The sequence below is a fragment of the Mastigoproctus giganteus genome, chromosome 5 (genome assembly GCF_048544385.1).
Source record: "Mastigoproctus giganteus isolate SK-2022 chromosome 5, ASM4854438v1, whole genome shotgun sequence".
Lineage (NCBI taxonomy): Eukaryota > Metazoa > Arthropoda > Arachnida > Uropygi > Thelyphonidae > Mastigoproctus > Mastigoproctus giganteus.
In genome coordinates, this window is record NC_143579.1 from 82962989 (window position 1) to 82983013 (window position 20025).

At 38.8% G+C, this 20025-nt stretch overlaps 1 protein-coding gene across 1 annotated transcript in view; it reads left to right on the forward strand.

Annotated features, from left to right (window-relative positions):
• The window catches only part of LOC150085526 (transcription initiation factor TFIID subunit 1-like), a 700666-nt gene extending 694554 nt beyond the window's left edge, over positions 1-6112 (forward strand). The window contains 1 exon segment of the mRNA XM_090374589.1: positions 5484-6112. Coding sequence (XP_090230715.1) covers positions 5484-5930 — 447 coding nt within the window. The 3' untranslated portion in view covers positions 5931-6112.
• The last annotated feature ends 13913 nt before the right edge of the window (positions 6113-20025 follow it).

A 20025-nucleotide genomic window follows, 5' to 3' on the forward strand; every position in this document is an offset into this window, starting at 1 on the left:
GGTGGAGTATATATCATTCCCCTCACAGAGAGTTCTCTGTTCCTGCGTGTGTGGTTATTGAAGGTAGGAAGATATGTTATTAATGGAAGAGTGCCAGGATCTGGTGTATGTCCCTTGAGGTGTTAAGGTGGCAGCAATGACGGCTCCTCTGGGGAATTTACTGGTGGTGACTTTATACACCACTCCCCAAGGTCTGCATTTCCCTCTGTGGATACAAGGTCTTCTCAGGAGCATCTCTTTCTTGTTTTAATTTGAGCCATATGACCTCCCAGTATTGCTGTCTGAATATGTCGACCTCTACTTTTGGCCTAGATCTGCATGCCCTTTGGAACCTTTTTCAGGCATTATTCACTCGCTGTCTTATTGCCTGGCGTTCTTGTGACCACCAGTGGACCACTTTGGGAACGGGCTTCCTCTTTCTGATGACCATGTTTGTTGCTTCAGTTATAGGCTGCATTATTTTTGTTGGTGTTGGTCTGGATTGAGATATTTTGGGTCGAAATTCCTGGCTTTTTCCATCAATGTCTGTTGGAATAAGTTCAAATCTGCTTTTTGGATGGTGTATCTTGGTGGGAGGAATCTAGGTGGATACTGTGCTACGAGGAAGCGGTGGAGGACACAGGTTAGGACTCTGTGGTTTGAAGTGGTCCACTGTTCTTATACCATCCAGGGGGAGAGAGTTACATCTATATTTGCTTCCCATAGTATGCTGGAGAAAGTTGAGGGTTGATTAGGCCTGTTCAGCACTGCTAGGTTACTGTTGGAGATGTAATCCTTCAGGTGCTGACCATTTCTTGTACCCCTGTGGTCTAGTCTTTCACTGTGCCAAGCAGGGGATCTGCAGTTGGCATCCATTCCTACTATGAGTTTGGCATTCTGCATTTGTAGTTGGATATTTTGCATATATCTTGTCACAGGCAATATATCTTCTCAGATGGGCATATATAGAGGTGACATAAAATTCCCCTAGTGGTGAGGCTATATGGGCACGTAGGTCCGAGATCTTGGTTACCGTGAGGTCAGGATTCTGGACAGTGATAGCAGCCCATGGGTTGTCTCCATCAACTTGTATGATCTTATAGTGTAGGGGTAGCCTTTTACTTCCGTGTTGTAGGTGTAAGGCTCCTGTAGAATTAGTATGTCATAATTTTCTTCCGTGGCTTTTTTAGCCATTTGTGCTGCAACAGTCTTAGATCTTTGATCATTCTGCTGTACGAATTTAATCTTTGTTTTATTATAGTGATTCCTGTTATTCCCCATAGTCAGTTCTGTTTTGTTGTGCCCTCTTAGCCTTTATGTAAATTGGACACTTATTATCCCATAGTGAGTGATCAAATGGTAGCTTCGTTTCTTTACAATTCACACAAATTGGGGTTTTTGCTTTCCTGGGGCAGAATACGAATTCATCTCCAGTGTCCATGCAATGGCCACAGGTAGGCTGTGTTTGCTTACAGGTGTGGATCGTGTGACCAAAGCGGAAGCACCTGTAGCATTTGGGAACAGCCATGTGCTTACGAAAACGGTGACCAGTTTATATAAATTCTTGATTGTTGGCTCAAAGATTTCCGGGCCACTGCTGAGAGCTCTATGATCCAATTTATGGCATTTCCATTTCTGGATTTAGTTTTATGTTTGTACATAACATGTTGCACTGATTCTTCCCCCATGAGTGTCTTCTTCAAGTTTTTGCAGCATATTTCCTCTGTTAGCTCTTCTGGAGTTATCTATTTATCTACATCAATTACAATGATGCTTGGCCTCTAGGAGTCCTAGCATTGAAATTTTGGGGTTGCTAATTACACCTTTTATATCCTCTGCAGTTTTAGTCTCAATTAACACCCCTATGTTTCTTGTTTTCTGAATAGATCTTATCTTAGTATGCTTGAAGTCACCCTTCAGCTTTTCTACTATTGTTTGTTTTGCTCCTTCACTGGTCTTGTGTGTTTCTGTAGAGGCTGGCTTTAGTACAACTAGGTGTTGTTTTGGTGTGAGGGTTGTGGTCTGGTTTGTAATGGTGCTTTCATTTGGCTGCTTGTTTAGGGGTGTTCTCAGTGCTTGGGAGTAAGTAAGGTGTGCTGTAGCATTTCGTTTGTCCTACAGTTTTGATAGACTTGAAGTTTGGCTAAAGCAACCTCTTTTTCCAAGTTGGTCTGGACTAGGATTGTCTCCATTTTCATCCATAATCCCACTATTTCCCCCCAGAGTGCAGTTATAATCCTGTTTTGTTGTTCTCTAAATAGACTTTTTAGGGTAGTCCTTAGAATAAGAGACTGCTCCAGTGCAAAGCCTTCAGGCAGTCTTGGGTCCAGTGGGGTTTCTTGTTGTTTTTTCTGTTGCATTTTCTTGTTGGCAGATGGTCTGCACCATTTGGTCTTTGTTCTCACTTTTGGAACAGGTTTTCCTCTCCAATCTGGGAGCTGTGGGTTGCTTGCCCTTTCTCTTCGCCGTGGATGTTTTTAGAGTACTGTCCAAGTCTTCATTATTCTCTATAATATTGTATAATCTTTTTCAGAGGCATATTTGGATTTTTCAATTTTACGGCCAGGTCCAGGTTATCGGGATTGTTTCGGTTTATCAGTTCCATATTGTTCCCTGGATGAAGAGTTTTGAAGGGCAGCTACTGAATTGCTTAGCTGCAGGAGTGCAATGTTTAGTTCAGATTCTGTTTTATATTTGTTGACCCAATATAACTTGTTGCTGGATCAACAAATATTCGTTGACCCTTGGGTCAACAAATATAAAACTGGGGGAAAGGGAAGTCTCAACCCTACCAAAATACCCAGATGTTGTGCCTAGTTTATTATTTGTTTTGGGAGGCCAGCACTGTGCATATTATTGTATATATTCTCAATATCATGATATAGTGACATTACCTGACTTTTATTAATCCTGTGTTAAATCAGAATATATTTAGTACCCCTAAAATGTTCTAGATATAGATGTCTTGGAGTACCTAGCAAGTAACTCGCACTAATGGTCACTCTGACAAGGTCCAACCAATCAGGGCTCGACCGCGTAGTGTACATTGAGAACATATTGTTATATATATTATCAGTATCGTAAATATAGTGACATTAAATAACTTTTATTAACCCTGTATTGGATCAAATATATTTAGTACCCCTAAATGTTCTAGATATATAGATGTCTTAAAGTACGTGGCAAATAACTCACACTAACTGTCACTCAGACAAGGTCCAACCAATCAGGGTGCAACCGCATGGTGTACACTGTGAACAGCTGCCTTTGTTTGTCAGGCACCATATTAAAATTAGACAGAAAACCAGTAAAATATCTGAGATTCATCATGAAAAACATATGTGGCTATAAAGCTGTTCAATTATAATTCCCAATAGTTGCTATCATCATCACTTAGGCAATATTTGTGGTAGCAATAGCTTTAACAAAATTCATTCATCTTAATATACAATGGAAAGTTATCACGTTGTAACCTAGCGAGATCAATGCTAATGAAAAGTGACTATAATTTTCGTTTACCTTGGCCGGTCTTCATGAAGTTGATGTCTGTGGACACATCTTGAGAAGAGGAATTTGACAAACGCAAAATAAAGCAAAATGTGACATTTAACCTACTAAAATCACAGCAAATAGTGGAGCACCAAAACTGTGCAGTCTGGCCAGTACTTGGACAGCGCCTTAACCAAAAATGGTTACAGTTAGTGCCGTGAAAATGGGTGAGTATGTCATTTAGGGTATGGGAAAGGGATTTTTGTACAAGAAAAAAAATAGTTCAAATTTCTGCCACCAGGGGGAAATGGCACTGTGCGTATGTAAAAGTTGTCATTTACTTCAAGACATGCTGCTTATGCAAATTACATCCTGTTAGATAAAAGCAGAAAGGCCAATACCACTGTCAATGACCATTATGGCTCTTACAAAAAAGGAACGTGCTCTTTTAGTAAAACTGTTCTACCAGAATAATAGTAACACTAATGCAGCACTGCATGAATATCAGAAACTTAAAGGTTTGTGTAATGGACCTTTATCATCAGTGGGGCTTCGAAAACTAATAAAGAAATTTGAGGCGACTGGGGAGTTAGGTGTAAGGGGACGACCACTTGTCGGAACATAGGTAGTGGATGAAGTGGCGGTTGCACTGGCTGGAATGCAAAACACTACTAATCAGTGGTGCCAGAGGTATTTCAAGAGACTTGAACCTTCCTTGGTCTACTGTACATAAAATGATTCGAATAATTTTACGCTGGTTTTGGTACAAGATTCACGTAATGCAATAACTAAAGTCTTGTGATCAGCAACAATGAATAGACTTTGCTCTACGATTTCTGGCTCGTATGGAACTTGACGATACATAGGCTCGAATGATCTTGTGGTCTGATAAGGCACATTTCACTCTTCATGGGGCTGTAAAATCACAAAACTGCTGAATATGGGGAACTTCTCATCCATCTGCTGTGCATGGAAGACTGCTACAAAGTCCACCGTTACAGTATGGTGTGGATTCATAGCAGAGTTTATAATCAGACTATTTTTCTTTGAAGAGTCTACATCTCATTGCCTCATCAGGTGTACGGTAACTAGTGAATGGTACTGTGCTCTTCTAAGAGATTACATTATTCCTGCTCTGCAAGAAAAGCAATGCTTGGAGACTGTCGTGTTCATGTGAGATGGTGCCCCTCCCCACATTGGTCGACAAGTAAAGGAAATGCCTCATTCAACATTCGGAAATGATCGCATCATTGCTAGAGACTTTCTGCAGTTCTGTCCAGCCTGATCACCAGATCTCAATCACTGTGATTTCTGGCAATGGGAATACCTGAAAGACCGAGTTTACCGTGGCGGCATACAAACGCTTGTCAATTTGAAAGCAAGCATTAAGCAGTATGTAGCTAACATCCCCAGTGAGATGCTAAGCAAAATTGTGTTGCATGCAGTCCTCCATTTTCCAAATGTCATCTCAAGTGAAGGAAAGCACATAGAATAATATCTGTAGATTTCTAAGTTCTGATATTAAATTCTAATCCTAAGTTAAGTATTCCATCTCGTGTTTACAGTGCCAATTTCTCCCATGGTGGCAGAAATTTGAACTAATTTTTTTTTTTTTTTTTTTTTTCACAGATCGCTTCCCCATACCCTAAATGACATACCCACTGATTTTCAATCTCTATCTCACACTATCTCTAACTGTTTTGATACTAGGGTCTTCTGAATAGGGAAACTTATTTTATAACCATCCGTTATATGCAATAAAATGTTTTTTTTTTTTTTTTTTTTTTCCCAAAATTCTCTTTCTAAAATCTGGGGGTGGGTATCATTGGACAAACACTGTAATTGATGTCTTCAGTGTGACATATTTCAAGAAGTTTCATAATAAGTTTTCTTTAATTTTAAATAAAAAATTGAGTAATAAATAGATAACAACCATATATAACTTTAGAAATATGAAAAGTGAGTTTTGTAAATTAATGAGATTATGCTATTTATATTTTGTATTTTTATTTTAGGGTTTGGAAATGGAGGACGACTTTGCAGATGTTGAAGGAGACTGTGAAGCGAATATAGGTGGCGTTTTAGCTAGAGACCTTCAGATGACTCCAGAGAATAGTGACAGTGACGATGAAAAATACAGGTTAAGTGAAGAAAGTGAAAGTGATAATAATGTTGCTTCAACTTCTTTAAATATAGAAAGTTCTGAAAGAGAAGACTATGGAGAGTATTCAAAAAAAACAATTATTGAATGCCACTTAGAAAACCTTGAAAGTAGTGGTTATGATTTAGAACAGTACAAAGAAACAGAAAGGCCTTCTTCAAAGGACCACATTAGTCATGTCTTAACAGCAATAGATTCTGATGATAATCTTATTAGTCAAGGAAAGAAGCATAGTTCTCAAGCAAATTTGATGGGAAATAATGACAGTGAAGCAGATGACGATGATGATCTTTGGTTCTGATGTGTGTGTGTTTTCACTTTTTTTTACATCAGCATCATTCGAATTCTTTCTTTGAATGATCTGAATATTGAATGTACAGTGATATATGTAATTTATTAGAATGGATAATTTATTATTTGAATTAAGGCTTGCCTTTTACAGATGTAAATTAAAATGTTTATATTCTGAAATTTTGTAATATTTCAAAATTAGCAGACTTACCTTTTCTGGCATTTAATTTTTATTGTTTACTACAGGAGTAATAAGCATTTTCTTGTCCAGGTATGTCTCCTTCCATGTATATAATCTCTATATTTATGTAAAACAGAAATGTTCTTTTTGAATAAGTTTATTTTATGATAGGCGAAACACCTAAAAAAAATATATTTTTTAAAATGGTGATGTTGGAATATCTTGATAATAAATGTATATTACTTGGCATATTATAAAAGATTATAAAAGTTTGTAGATTATATCATGTGGTCTCAGATTGCCAAGATTTACAGAAAATGCAGATGACTAGGTATTAATGTTTTAAAACAGAATTCATAATTAAAAATGGATAATCAATTTATTCAAATGTTTATTTGCAATTTTTTATTATTGTTTGTATATAATATTTTTCTTTTTGTGTTCTTGGTGATTAATAACTTAGCAGTTTAGATTATTACACATAAACCTAGTCCACAGTTTTTGATTAATAATCAGATTAACATTTGTGCTTTTTAATGCATACAGCACCAAAATACATAGTTAAATAAAATTGTGTAACTTCAAAATTTTTAATTTGCCGTGGTGTGAAGATTTCAGACTAAGTGAAATCCTGTTAAGGCTTCTTCCTATTGAAAATGTTCTTTATAAAACTAGACATAGTCATGATAAAATTTAGATGAAATTACTTTTGGTTTATAAAAGTATTGCACTCATTAAAATCACATTGTGAGCAGTATTGTTACATTCAGAAATGCATAAGCATGAACTCAGATAAAAATTATTTGCATGTAAGTAGCTGTGTAATAAATATTACTTTAAATTTTCATTAAAATCATAAAATGATTTAGTTATGTTTGTAACAATATGAGAACAAATTTTTGATATTGTGATAAACTGTTAGAGTTGAGGATCAAAATGTGATCTTTGAAATTGTGGCTAAATTTATCTACAGTGGACACTTGATATCCAGTGTTAATTGGTTCCTCGAAAGTATAAGGAAACAACATATGTAGAAATGCAGTGCAGGACACTTAGTATTAGCAGTGGCAGCTGATGTAAGATATAAGAAAGCAAGTTTATATAGCATCAGACAAAAGAAAAAAAAAAAAAAAAACCTATTTTTATTCTTATTACTTTATTTCATTATTTTTTTTTTTTTTTGGCTGGTGCAGCATAAGCCAGAGGCTTCCTTGCACCAGGTGGCCATTGCTAATACTAATTTTCCTTGAATTAACCATCCAATTCCACAACAACAACAGATGGAAGCCTATTCCAACAATCAACCATTTGCTGGCTGAAGACAGATTTCTGTACATCTGTCCTATTACCATTCTTCCTCAACTTAAATTTATGCCCCCTCATGCATGTAGTAGTAGTAGTAGTTCAGGCTTGTGATGCAAGAAAGCAATCTTATGTAGCATCAGCCAAAAAAATCATTTTACACATCCATTCCCTCTAAACATTTGTCCAGTTCCTCCTTGAATTTATTTAAGCTATCACCTTCCATGACAGATTGAAGTTTCTTCCAGCAATCAACTACCCGCTGACTAATGGCAAATTTCTGCACGTCAGTTCTGTAACTGTTTCCTCAATTTGAATTTCTCTCCCCCCCACCCCCGGTTCATAATCCGAGCAAGAGGAAGAATCCCATCAGAATTGAGCCTGCCCAACCAATTCAAGGCCTTATACACCTCCATCAGATCACCTTGCAGGTGTATAGTCTCCAAACACTGCAATTTGCAGAACTTATGCCTTTCTTAATAAGACCACCCTCCCACATGACTCCAGGAATGCACCTGAGATGGATAGATCCCATACACTCCAGGTGCATTTCTTATGTTTAACTTCAACAATTTCTCCTCCACTCTGCTCTCAGTTATTAGAAAATCATTAAGCAGTCTGTTACAGTTTGATAAACTTCTGGTTTTCCTCCCTTAACACCTCACGTTGCCCTTCTCTGTACTTGCTCAAGCAACTCTACATCCATCCTCAATTGAGGCCACCTGACCTGTGCACAGTGCTCAAGTGACCTGACCATTGCCTTATATAAAGGGATAATCACCTCCCTACAAGCAAAATTCCTGTATATCATTGCCAATACCCCATGACCTGCTCTGGCAGCCTGTCTGCATTGCTCAGAAAATTTCATATCTGACTGCACAATTACTCCCAAGTCTTTTTTCATTTTCTACCACCCTAAGTGTACTACTGCGTGGTTGGTATGTTTCTCTGGGGCATACTTCTACCCATATGCAGTACTTTGCATTTGTCAATGTTAAACTTCAGTTGCCACTTCTCAGCCCATCTGCCCAAATTTTCTAGCTCCTGTTGCACACTGCCATTACCGTCATTAACAATCCTGCCAACCTTTGTATCATCTGAAAACTTCGGCATTAAACCTCATACCTTCACAGTATCATTGATAAATATACAAAACAGCGGGCCCAACACCGAACCCTGGAGGACTCCACTAATAACAACAGTCCATGAAGAGCAGCGTCCATTGATTACCACTCTCTGCCTTCTCACACTCATCCATCCTTTTATCCATTGTAGCAACTTACCCTTAATACCATCGTCATCAGCCATTTTCAATCCACTGCAGGATGAAGGCCTCTCCAGCAACTTTCCAGTTCCTTCTATTTTGTGCAATGGCCATCCATTTACTACCCACAAACTCAGGAATTTCATCTGTCCATCTCCATCATTGTCTTCCTGCTTTTCTAGCTCCTCTTGGGTACCATTCTGTTATTTTCTTAGCCCATCTGTGATGTCTTTGAGCTATGTGTCCTGCCCAAGACCATTTTAGTTCTTTCATTTTGATAAGAATGTCCTTTACTTGAGTTTGCTGCCTGATCCATGTGTGTTTCTCCTCTTATCTAACAGTCTGATTCCCAATGTAATTCGTTCCATTTTTCGCTGTGTAGTTCTCAGCTTCTCTTCCATTCTTTTGGTAAGTGCCCAAGTTCCAATTCCATAAGTCATGGTGAGGACTATACATTGGTTCATTATTTTATGTTTCAGACAAATTGGGATATTGCTCCTCAGTATGTGATGATTTCCTGAATGCTACCATCTAAAATTTATTCTTCTCTTGACTTCCAGCCATTTATCATTATTACAGCTAATGACTTGTCCTAGATAAAGCATATGACTCCACCTTTTAAATTACCGCTCCTTCAATCATTATATCCCTTTCTATGGCATACTTGTTCATCATTACTTTATAATATCCCATTACTTGGATATTATCATGAGATGATAATATCCCATGCCATCCTACCCTTACTGTGACAATTGGTTTGAGAAACAGTGAAGATATCACTCATCTTGATTGGTTTCCAAGTTTGCCTGACACCCTACAGTTGTTCAATTAAACAACTGTAGGGTGTTTTGGAATGGGAAGTGAGGCATATGGACACACAACTGCCATCTGTTCCAACACTGGAAAGCCTTACAAGCATCATGACTGCAGATCTCTATGGATGTCTTCAGACAACTGGTGGAATCAATGCCTAGGTGAATAGCAGTAGTTATCCTAGCAAACGGTGGCCCAACATGGCGTTGGGTAGGTGATCATAATTCAGTGATCACTCAGTGTGTATTTGTGTAGTTTTTAAAGAAATATGGAAGCACAAAAGGGATTGGTAACCTATTCTATAGTAGTGTCATGCAAAAAATGCATTGACGGCTGAAAAGAAAGAAGATACCTTGATATTAGGCTTGAATATCTATGTGGAAATATTTGTGTGAAGGAAGGTTGTTCGAAAACAAGCAGAAGAGATAAATGAAGGAATGTTTTGCTGATGATAGCACATGACATTCCACCTTACATTTCCAAGAATAATTTGAGCAATACGTAACATGTGGATCACTGATGAATCTGAAATAGTGATCATTGGTCAAGCTGGAAGCTATCAAGATAGCATAAGAGTTGGGGGTTAATGGATTTTTCCATTACTCTGGAAAGTAGAAGTGCAGTGGAGTGATAATTAGAAGAATGATTTGTCATCCTTTTTAGGAACTTGCTAAATATTAACAACTTTCCAAGGAGAAAGGAAAATAAAGTAAACGTATGACAAAACAGGAGCAAGCTCAGGTGTACAAGAAAAAAAGTGGACGAATTCCTTCAAGACCTAGGGCTATCTTAATATATAAAAAGATTGTTAAAAATTCTGATATTTGGTCAGAAGAATGGGATGCACTGAATCAAGCATATAAAGTACACTGAAAGGACAGAATTCATGGAATACCTGGTTCCTGGGCAATGCGACACTGTCACCCCTCTTGCTAGTGGATGAAGCCACCGCTTGGTATGTATATGGGTACACTGCATTCACATAGAGGGTAATTCGATGTCAATATGGATAAATGTGAGTTAACTGACTGAAAGAGGAATGATAGTGGTTGCCCAAAGCATGGGTTAGTATCGTGGAGGTGGTACAGAAATTGCACTATCCCCGTTCGGCAGTATCGGGAATACACCATTTCTGAAATAACCTCATTGTGGGACAGCGCTGTGGACGGAGAAAGGTGGTGGATGAACGTGGTCGACATCTGTCTCACATTGTTTCAGCCAATCGGAGAGCGACAGTGGCATAAATCACTGCCAACTTCAATGAAGGAGATGCTAGAAATGTCTCCATCAGTCAATCAGCCACAATAGGTTATGGGAGCCGTCGACCTGCCAAAGTCCCATTACTAACATCACAACACAGGACTATGCCTCAACTGGGTGAAAGAACATCAATACTGGACCTTGGATGATGCATCTGTCATGTCAACATGGAATTATTCAGGCAGGTGGATGGTCGGTAATGGTCTGTGGCGTGTTCAACTAGCACACGGCCTCTGGTACATCTAGATGCATCTCTGAACAGTCCATCCTTGCAGACCATCTGCAACCCTTCATGGTCATTGTGCACTCACAGGGCAATGGACTCTTCCAGCAGGACAGTGCACCTCTCCACAACGCCGTAGTGACTACAACGGTTCAAAGAGTATTTTGCAGATTTTACCACCGTGGAATTGCCTCCCACTTCACTGGACATGAACCCTGTGGAGCATCTTTGGGATGCTGTGGAAAGTTCCGTTCGAGATTTGAATCCTTTACCTAGGAATGCCACAGAATTATGGACAGCGGTGCAGCAAGCATGGATGGAAATACCTGTGAAACGCGTTAGTGGACTCAGTGCCTCACTGTGTGACTGCCCTTATTTTGGTGAAAGGTGGGCCTACCCGTTACTAGGTAGGTATCCCATGATTTCTGTCCACTTGGTGTATATGATGAGTTAGTTTACCAAGATAACCACTACAAGAGAAGAAAAATTCTGTCCATGCCTCGAATTTGTCTCTAACTGAGGAGAGTAGTTGTAGCCCATAGCTTTGTAAGAGACCAGAATTCTCAATAACTAGATGAGAAGCAAGTTTTCTACTCTTAGCTTTGTTCAAATTTGGACAGGCTAAAAGTAAAAAACTTGTTCAGTTGAATAATTGTTTTATAAATGCTGCAAGCTTTAGTGTAGGCAGAAAGTGAAGCTGCAGGTTTGGATAGAAGCCAATTGCAGTATACAATATTCTTATCTTAAAGAGTCTTAGCACATTTATTAGAAGACAGTTTTAGATAAAGGATTAGATGTTAGTATGGAATAAGTGATTGCAGCCATACAGGAATAACATTGACATGATATCGTGAAGCATTAGATTGTAAGGCTCATGAGTGACTTAGAGTCGATTGTGTTGTCTTTAAATTGTGTTTTATGGTTGATCTGCATTTGATGGACAAAAATCATGAGTTTCCAATGGAAAAATCAAACCGTGTTTCCCACGCCTGAGACCAACTAACTCTGCCACCTCTGAAAAATGCCCATAAAAATTGGGCTGTATATGCTGCTGTATATTGGATTCGAATTAGTCTTTTCAGCTGATTGGGGAGAGTATTTATATCAACTGTGCTATCTGAGGCCCATAAACATTGGGATCGAAAGATTTGCAACTGTAATATTACATATATTAACAACCTCATCCCATACATGCCTCCAGGGCCTAGGCCCATATGCCCTAATTCTCAAGGTTTGATTTACAAGTATGTATTCATTATCAACATAAAAAATAAAATTAAAATAACAATAAATCTAAAATTTCCAATTAAATCTTAGTTCAATAACAATAAAATTTCACATAATATGCTTTATAATAAAAACAGCCGGTATATTAGCTCGTTGGTACTTAATAGCACATTGTGCTATCCAGTGCCTTTGGCTGCTATTCCTATACCTTGTGACGAAATACCACTACAATCACCTAACAACATGGCCCTCCTTTTAAACACATTATTAACAAAAGTTGAGAAACATTTAAAGGACACTTGACTTACAAATCCGACAAGGTATCGAAATCCAAATAAAAGGTCTCCCGTTCAAATGTGTTGCGCAGATCTTCATAATAGAGTCAATAGAGCACGACATGAAGGCCAGTCTCCATCAGCTTACAGAGGCACAAGCCAGCAGGGACCAAACCAAACTGACTCAGCCTAGACATTAAGCCATGCCCAGTCAGCAGGAAACAAGCACTAAGTTGAACTGTAACCACAATCTTAATTTACAATTCACGGTTGTTATTGAAGGAATAAAAGTGTAGGTTTCCCTGCCTTTATCAGAGTCATTCCATCTAGTTTGCCAAATATTCATTAACTCATCATGTATCCTTTGTCTCTTCACTGCAAGCACCACCCCTATCCCCAGGCATGACTAAATACCAAAAAGCATCTGCAGAGATGCCTCTTCTAAGACAGTATCTCAAGCCTGCACAGATTACCAATAAACCTGCAAGCATCTTCCCAGATATTGCATTCAGAGTGTCAGTAGGGACAGTGCGGCAGACCCTGGTAATACCTAGAAGAGTGAACCTTTGGGCAGACATTAAATGCTTTCTAATTACAACATTAATCACTATGATGCCAAGCTCCAGCAGCATATGTGATAATGGGAACAAATACACTCGTAGCATATTTAATGATCATCCTTTGACTCCCCATTTCACCCTTATTACTCTGTAAAGCTTGGCATAAAGGAGTTTAATTTTTGTTTTAGATATATAATGTTTCGTAAAAAACAAGTGCTCTTCCAGACAAACCCCAAGGTACCTGACGGTACACATTCCTCAAAGAGACCACTACAAACAATGGTAGGCCTCGTCCTGCTTAGCTTTCCCTTCAGCTTTGCAACTGTAATGCTATAATGGAAAAGAGAAATATAAATCGTGCAGATTATCTCATTTCCCATTCCTGTAATGCCAAACACAAGGTTGAGAATAGCCATTAGAAAGGCTCTATTGGAGAACAGACCATTACCAAGTGGCTCTCATGGGTAGCACAGTTGGCAGGATTTTCCCCGTACTGGGTGGAAACAACTTTAGTTTGAGTCTCATCGAAGATGGAAGTTTTATGGACCTTTTCACAACGTGGATGAGTTAGTCGGTCTCTGGCAAGGATTACATAGTTTCTTTCATCCAACAAACAATATTGACCTCAGAACACGCACAATTTACATACAATAATACTGGAGCAATATGGCCTTAATTGCTGATGCACCTAAAACTCAACTACAAACAAGTAGCAATCTGAAGTTTCTACAGGACAACTAACACTGATGTATTCTGAAGCAATGTAGGTGGATAAATAAAGGGTGTTGAGGGTATGGTTAGGGTTGTCTGCTGTTCTGGTAGATGAATGAAAAAGCTGTCAGGTCAAATAATTGCACATGTAGAAAACGGGTGACTAGCGCAGCTTGCGACAAAGCAGGACAAAATTTGGTAGGGTAGTGTACAATAGAATAATGATAAAATAGGAAACAGAAACTGGACAGGTATAGGGGTTGGATAAATACCAAAAAAGTTACATTGCCGAAGTCAATACAAGATTCTCGAAAATACAACGGCTAAACAGACCTGGCAGCAGTGAACCATGCTCGATAGAGGGTGTCTAAGATTCTGTGGCACAAAATCCCATTCTTCATCAGCACACCTTAACTATCAAGTGATGGGAGTTGATTGTTGGTGTTCAATATGACGCCCAAGGAGATTCCACACATGTTCGATCAGATGTCTGGTGATCGTGCTGGCTATGGCAGTCGGATATCCTCAGTTTCAAGATATGTACTGAAGTACAGTGGTATCACCATCCTCCCCACACTGGGTGGAAAAGGCCCGGGTTCGAATCTCCGTCGATGATGCAAGGAACTTTAATGGGCTTTTTTCGCTTGTGGTTGAGTTAGTTAGTCTCAAGCATAGATAGCAAGGTATTTCCCCCAGAAACTTGTTTTTCGTCTAGTAAAACAGACAAATCGACCATAGAACATGTAATTAACAGACATGCGAGACAGCATGGCAGATGAATTTAATTTTTCGGGTGGAATAAAAAAATTGTTTTCAGTTTCAAGATATCCCTCCATCACTTGAATTGTATGTGCAGTGGTGTTATCATACATGAAATGAAAATTGCCAACCACATCCCTAAAAATTCACACATAGGGTTCGAAGGTCTGATTTCGGTACCTCCGCGCAGTTACTGTACCCTATCAAAAACAACAAGGTTCTGACCATCGATCATTATTCCGCCTCCACCGTATGTGCCCCTTACTCTAATGTTGAAAGGATGGTACTGCATTCCTCGTCTCCAAATGAAATAACATCTAGAATCTGTAGTTGCTATTTCATCAATGACGAGCTCTGCAGTGGTTTGGAGTGAATGGGTTACCAACCACTGGCTTCCTTCTGCAGAATCCACTTGAATTGAGCCTTCTTAGCACAGTCCAGTTGGAAATGTTTTCACTTGTGCTGCAACAACATGAAATCGTGTGATTTCATGTTGCTGCATTGATGACATCATATTGTAGGGTTCTGTCTTGCTTTAGAGCCAGATAGTGGTGCATTCTGGTTGATGTAGCTCTCAGGCAAACTTGACCGGCTCTTGTAATGGCCCCTGTTTCCTGAAATTGCTTCAATAGTCTCAGGACAGAAACTGGTCCAAGACGACACTGCTTGACACACTAAGCCAATGTGGCACCTCTGCTTGCGACTGCCTGGTTTCAAGTCGTCCAAGCCCGCCATCTCAAAGCATCATCTAAATGATTAGGACTTGCCATCCTGAGTATTGAAAATGTGGCTATCCCATTGAGCAAGCCAAAAAATGGAAATGAAGTGATATGGTCGCAACCCATGTTTTCATAGGCATGGATAATTTGCACAATGTGTGATCCAGGTGGTAAATCGATTTCTATTGGATAATCTGAATTTGCATGCCAAAATGCCTACCGTATCGAATATTCGCCTTTGGCGACACTGTTCACAATAAAATATCCATGAAAAACATTTTGTTCTATTAATTTTATCGAATAGTGTAGAAAACTGAAGCCAACTGGAATTGTTAACAGTAAAATCACCAAGAAAAATTACCTAAGTGTTATAAAAATTAGGCTGCAGATAGTCTAGGTTCAAAGAATTCTGAGTGAACAATGTATTGTAATAGGAAATTTTTTGTTATATCTGATGACGGTGGCCATTTCATAAGTTATTTGATTTGTTACAGTACTCATCCTGTGATACTTCAAAGAGTATCTAAATCTGTAAGTCCACAATTATAACAACTGGAAGGAGGCTTCTAGCCATATATACACAACCTGCCTGAAAGTTTGGAATCACATTTCATTTTTCTTAATTTTCAAATTTTTTATTAAAATTGGACCAACTCGTTTAGTAATTTTTATTAAAATATTTCTGTTATGTATAAAAAAACTTAAATAATATTTAAATTTCTAGAGAATTCTAAAACATTCAAGAAAGATATAGAAAACTCCTGAATGTGGTAGGACGTAGAAGTTTCTAGAAAGTGTGATTATTGTTTCAACGCTATATATATTAGAAGATTATTCTAGAGTGTTTTGCAATAATATAAATTGAGGAGTAAGAGTTGTAAATTTTATAATCGAACACCCTTCACGCAGAAAGAGTATTTGGTGAAGTTTTATGTGTTTCGTGATAAATATGGCAAGAAATAAGTAGCTGCGTGCTGAAAAAAAAGTTCAATTATACCTCTGTATAAAGAAAGTTATTCCTTGAAAAGTATGGGCAAAAAACTAGATATGTTTTTTGCCCATACACCTTGAAACACCTTGACAGTACTGTCTAGGTGTTTCATAGGAGTATGAATTACCGTTAGATGATTCAAAGGGACTGTCAGTTTAAAGGACAAACCACGATCGGGACGATTCTGCATAAACACAAGACAAAACTAACGCTGATTTCTAAACTCAATCGACGACTTAGTGCACCTGAAAGCCGAGCTCAGTTCAATAGGAACAGAGAAACTCCTGTCCCGTGTTCTACTTCCACTGTAAAACTTCTAAACAAGCGGTTCCGAAAACGCCTATTAAAACTGGAAAATCGAAAAAAAAATAAATTAAAAAAAAAACTGATGGCTTGGGCTGAGTCATCATTGGACAATTAGAGAGTGGAAAAAGGTACTGTTGATGGATGAATTCAAATTTGAAATTTTTGGATCCAAGTGTAGAGTATGTGAGGTGATCAACTGAATTAAAAACCTTTTACTGCCTTCAGCCAAGTACAGTGGTAGTTCTATCCTGATCTGGGGTACTTTTTTGTTTCTGGAGTGGGTGATCATCAGAATTTAAGGAATTTTAAGAAAAGAAGACTATAAAAACATTCTTGAACATAATGCAATATTCTCTGAATCGCAGAGTATCTTACTTCTCTGTGCTCTGGATATCGATTATTATACTACTGGACCCGACACATAACTCGAAGCTGTGCAGGGACTTTCAGGCAACCAAACACCTTGAGGGTGGTATTGGAAATTATGGAGGTTACCCCAATTGGTTGATTTAAACCCAACAGAGCTTTTATGGGATCATAAAAATCATGAGAATATCATGCTGACCTCATCTGAGACCAACCTACACAGCCACATTGTGAAAAAGAACCATAAAAATTCCTCGCGTCATCGACGGGAATCCGAACTCAGCTTTTTACCAACTGTGCTACCCACGATGGCCCATATTGGGCCGCATATATTGATTCTGTAAATTGTATGTGTTCTGCGGTCGACTGCTTGTTTACTGCACGAAAAGCCAAGGTTTCTGAGAGAAAAAATAATGCAATTCTTACCTGAAACCGATTAATTCGTTGTGAAAAAAGGCCATAAAAATTCCGCTTGCCATTGACGGGATTCGAACCGTGTCCTTTTCCATAGAGTGTGGGAAAGGAGGTGCATATATATATATATATATATGGAGCTATTGAAGTCTCACATGCTCTCAGTAGCTACTAAACAACAGGGATAAAAATATTACAAAATATTTTAAAAGGACAATTCTGTTGTATAGTGATTGTAATAAAAAAAAAGATTTTTTGATACTACCTATAGTTTTCGAGTCATTAATTTTTAAAAGTGGGAATGGGCTTTGTAATCACTTTGTATTACATGCGAGCTAAGGAGTGAGAAGAGCGAAAATAGGTATTGGCCTTTGACTTCAATTTCTGGCATTGCTATTTTCTGGAAAATCGTACGAAAGAAGCTTGTTTGCAATAGCAACAAAATAGAATAGACTCGTGGAGACATTAAATAATATATCTCGTGATATCGCTACTTGCAGTCATGTCTGCTCGCTGTTTGTGATCCACAGGTAATACAAATCCAATTTTGTACAAGAAAGATCATTACAACCGTACATGTACACTGGCACTCAAAAGTTGACAGAAGCACAAAATCATTTTATTCTGATTATGACAAGACGTTAGTGACATTCGATTTAATGACTCAATAAGCAATGCAAAAAGACAATAAATGTCGGTTAGAAATTATATTTATGCAAATGAGTTCATTAGTAGCCGATAATCATTTAAACATGTGATCTCTGTGGACAGCAATGCAGATCCAACATCGATTTATCATGTAGAAAACAAAATTAGTGCTGGTGGTTCAATTTTCATTCTTGCATAAGGGCTGTTACCATCCCGCTAAGTTTTCTGGGAGGCATTCAGCCATTGGCAACCTCTGGAGCATTCCAGGCTTTTTCTATTGGATTGAGGTCTATAGGATATAGCTGGCCACTTCACAGCTGTATTGTAGCTCAGTAGATCTCTGCGAGGACGTGCATTATCTACCATCTGTAGAACGTTTTGACAAATTTCAAAATGGAGAAAATAAGGTTCAAGGATCTTATCTCGATACATTATGGCAGTCATCATAGTTTTTCCCTGGAACACAAGGAGACATATACAGACATTGATGATGATTCCAGCCCACATCATTAAGTCACCACCTCTAAATGTACCTATTTTCCCACTGCTATTGGATGGAAATCTGTTCCTCATTCCGTCCAGATGAAATCGTGTTGAGAATGTGACTGAAGACTGAATCTCGACTAATCGAGAAGACTGAATTTCGACAGTGAAAGCAGCATCATGATCCTTTGTTCCGAGGGCTGTTTTGTATATATATATTTTGTATATAGGGGTAAGGGGAACATGGGCATATGGGCCACTTTTCCTTCTCATGATGTCTTCTGGAGACGGTATATGTGGATAAAATCCGTCCAGTAGATCCAGGAAGCTCAAACAATTCGTGATGCCTCCCAATTAGAGTCAGATAGTATAGTACCTTGCGTAGAGCTAATGAGAACAAAAAAAAAAAAGAAGAACCCTGCCATGTTAGGGCATCCCGGGAATGCTGCCATCTGCCCATGTACATTATGTCCACATTGCGTGTGTTTTCTGGCCGATTTGCTTGTTTTTCTGGACGAAAACCCCAAGTTTCCATGGCGAAGGAGGGGGGGAGGGTCCCTTGCTATCCATGTCAGAGACCAACTAACTCAACTAGAGTGAAATAATCCCATAAAAGTTCCTTGCATTATTGATGGGATCGAACCTGGGCCTGTGTAAAAACCGGGATGGGGAGGACGGTAATCATGACTACTGTGCACTCGCAGAAACCGAGCTCACGAGGGCAGCTTAGTCCTAGAGAGACAGTTTGCGCGGCTTGAAACTGCTTCAACAGTCTGTTTACAGCAGTGCGATTCACATTGAGCCAACTAATCCCCATTTGTCTCTCTCTCTATCTATCGAAAAGTTTCCAAATCGGAAGCAGACATCCAGTGGAGACTGTGGCACAACATCCTTCCTACCCAAGTCAAGCTAAAAATCTTCGGGTTACGCACCTCAAACTAATGCCTCTTCTGCGCCACTCCAAGTACCCTGTAACACACATACCTGGCATGCACTGTGAACAAGGAACTAGTCAAATACGCTTTGGATGCAGCAAAGCTTGTCTGCAACCACGCCCACATTCCGCAGGACTACTGGTACCTGCTTCACTCTGAGTAGACAGCACACACCACTTGCAACGTCTTATTCATTACTGCCAAGGCCGTTATTTACAGCTTCTACTTGAAGCACACAAGAAGAAGTGACGACATGTCTCCTGTCGACACATCGGAGCAATATCTCAAGTGGAGTCTATGGAGGAAGTTGCAGAGCAGACTTCTGCTCGAATTCCACCATAAAAGACCTGAAACTCTAAATGACCTTAACAGTGAATGGAACAGTGGCGGTCACTTCTTCAGCATCACTGAAGAGTCCATCACTTTCAACGTGTGACATTTAACATGAGACTGGTCCAATGCCAAGAAACAGTGTTCTTAATTCCCAAAATTGAAATGTAGAAATGTTTGTTTTTTTTTATATCCAAAGTTTTTTCCTTTATATATATATTTTCCTTTGTACATAAATTGTAATTAGATTTTGTTGAAAAATCTGTCTACTGTTCATGTTTAAATAAAAAAAAAATCTACTATCTCCAGACGCTGTTCTACGTGTCGGAAACTTGCTT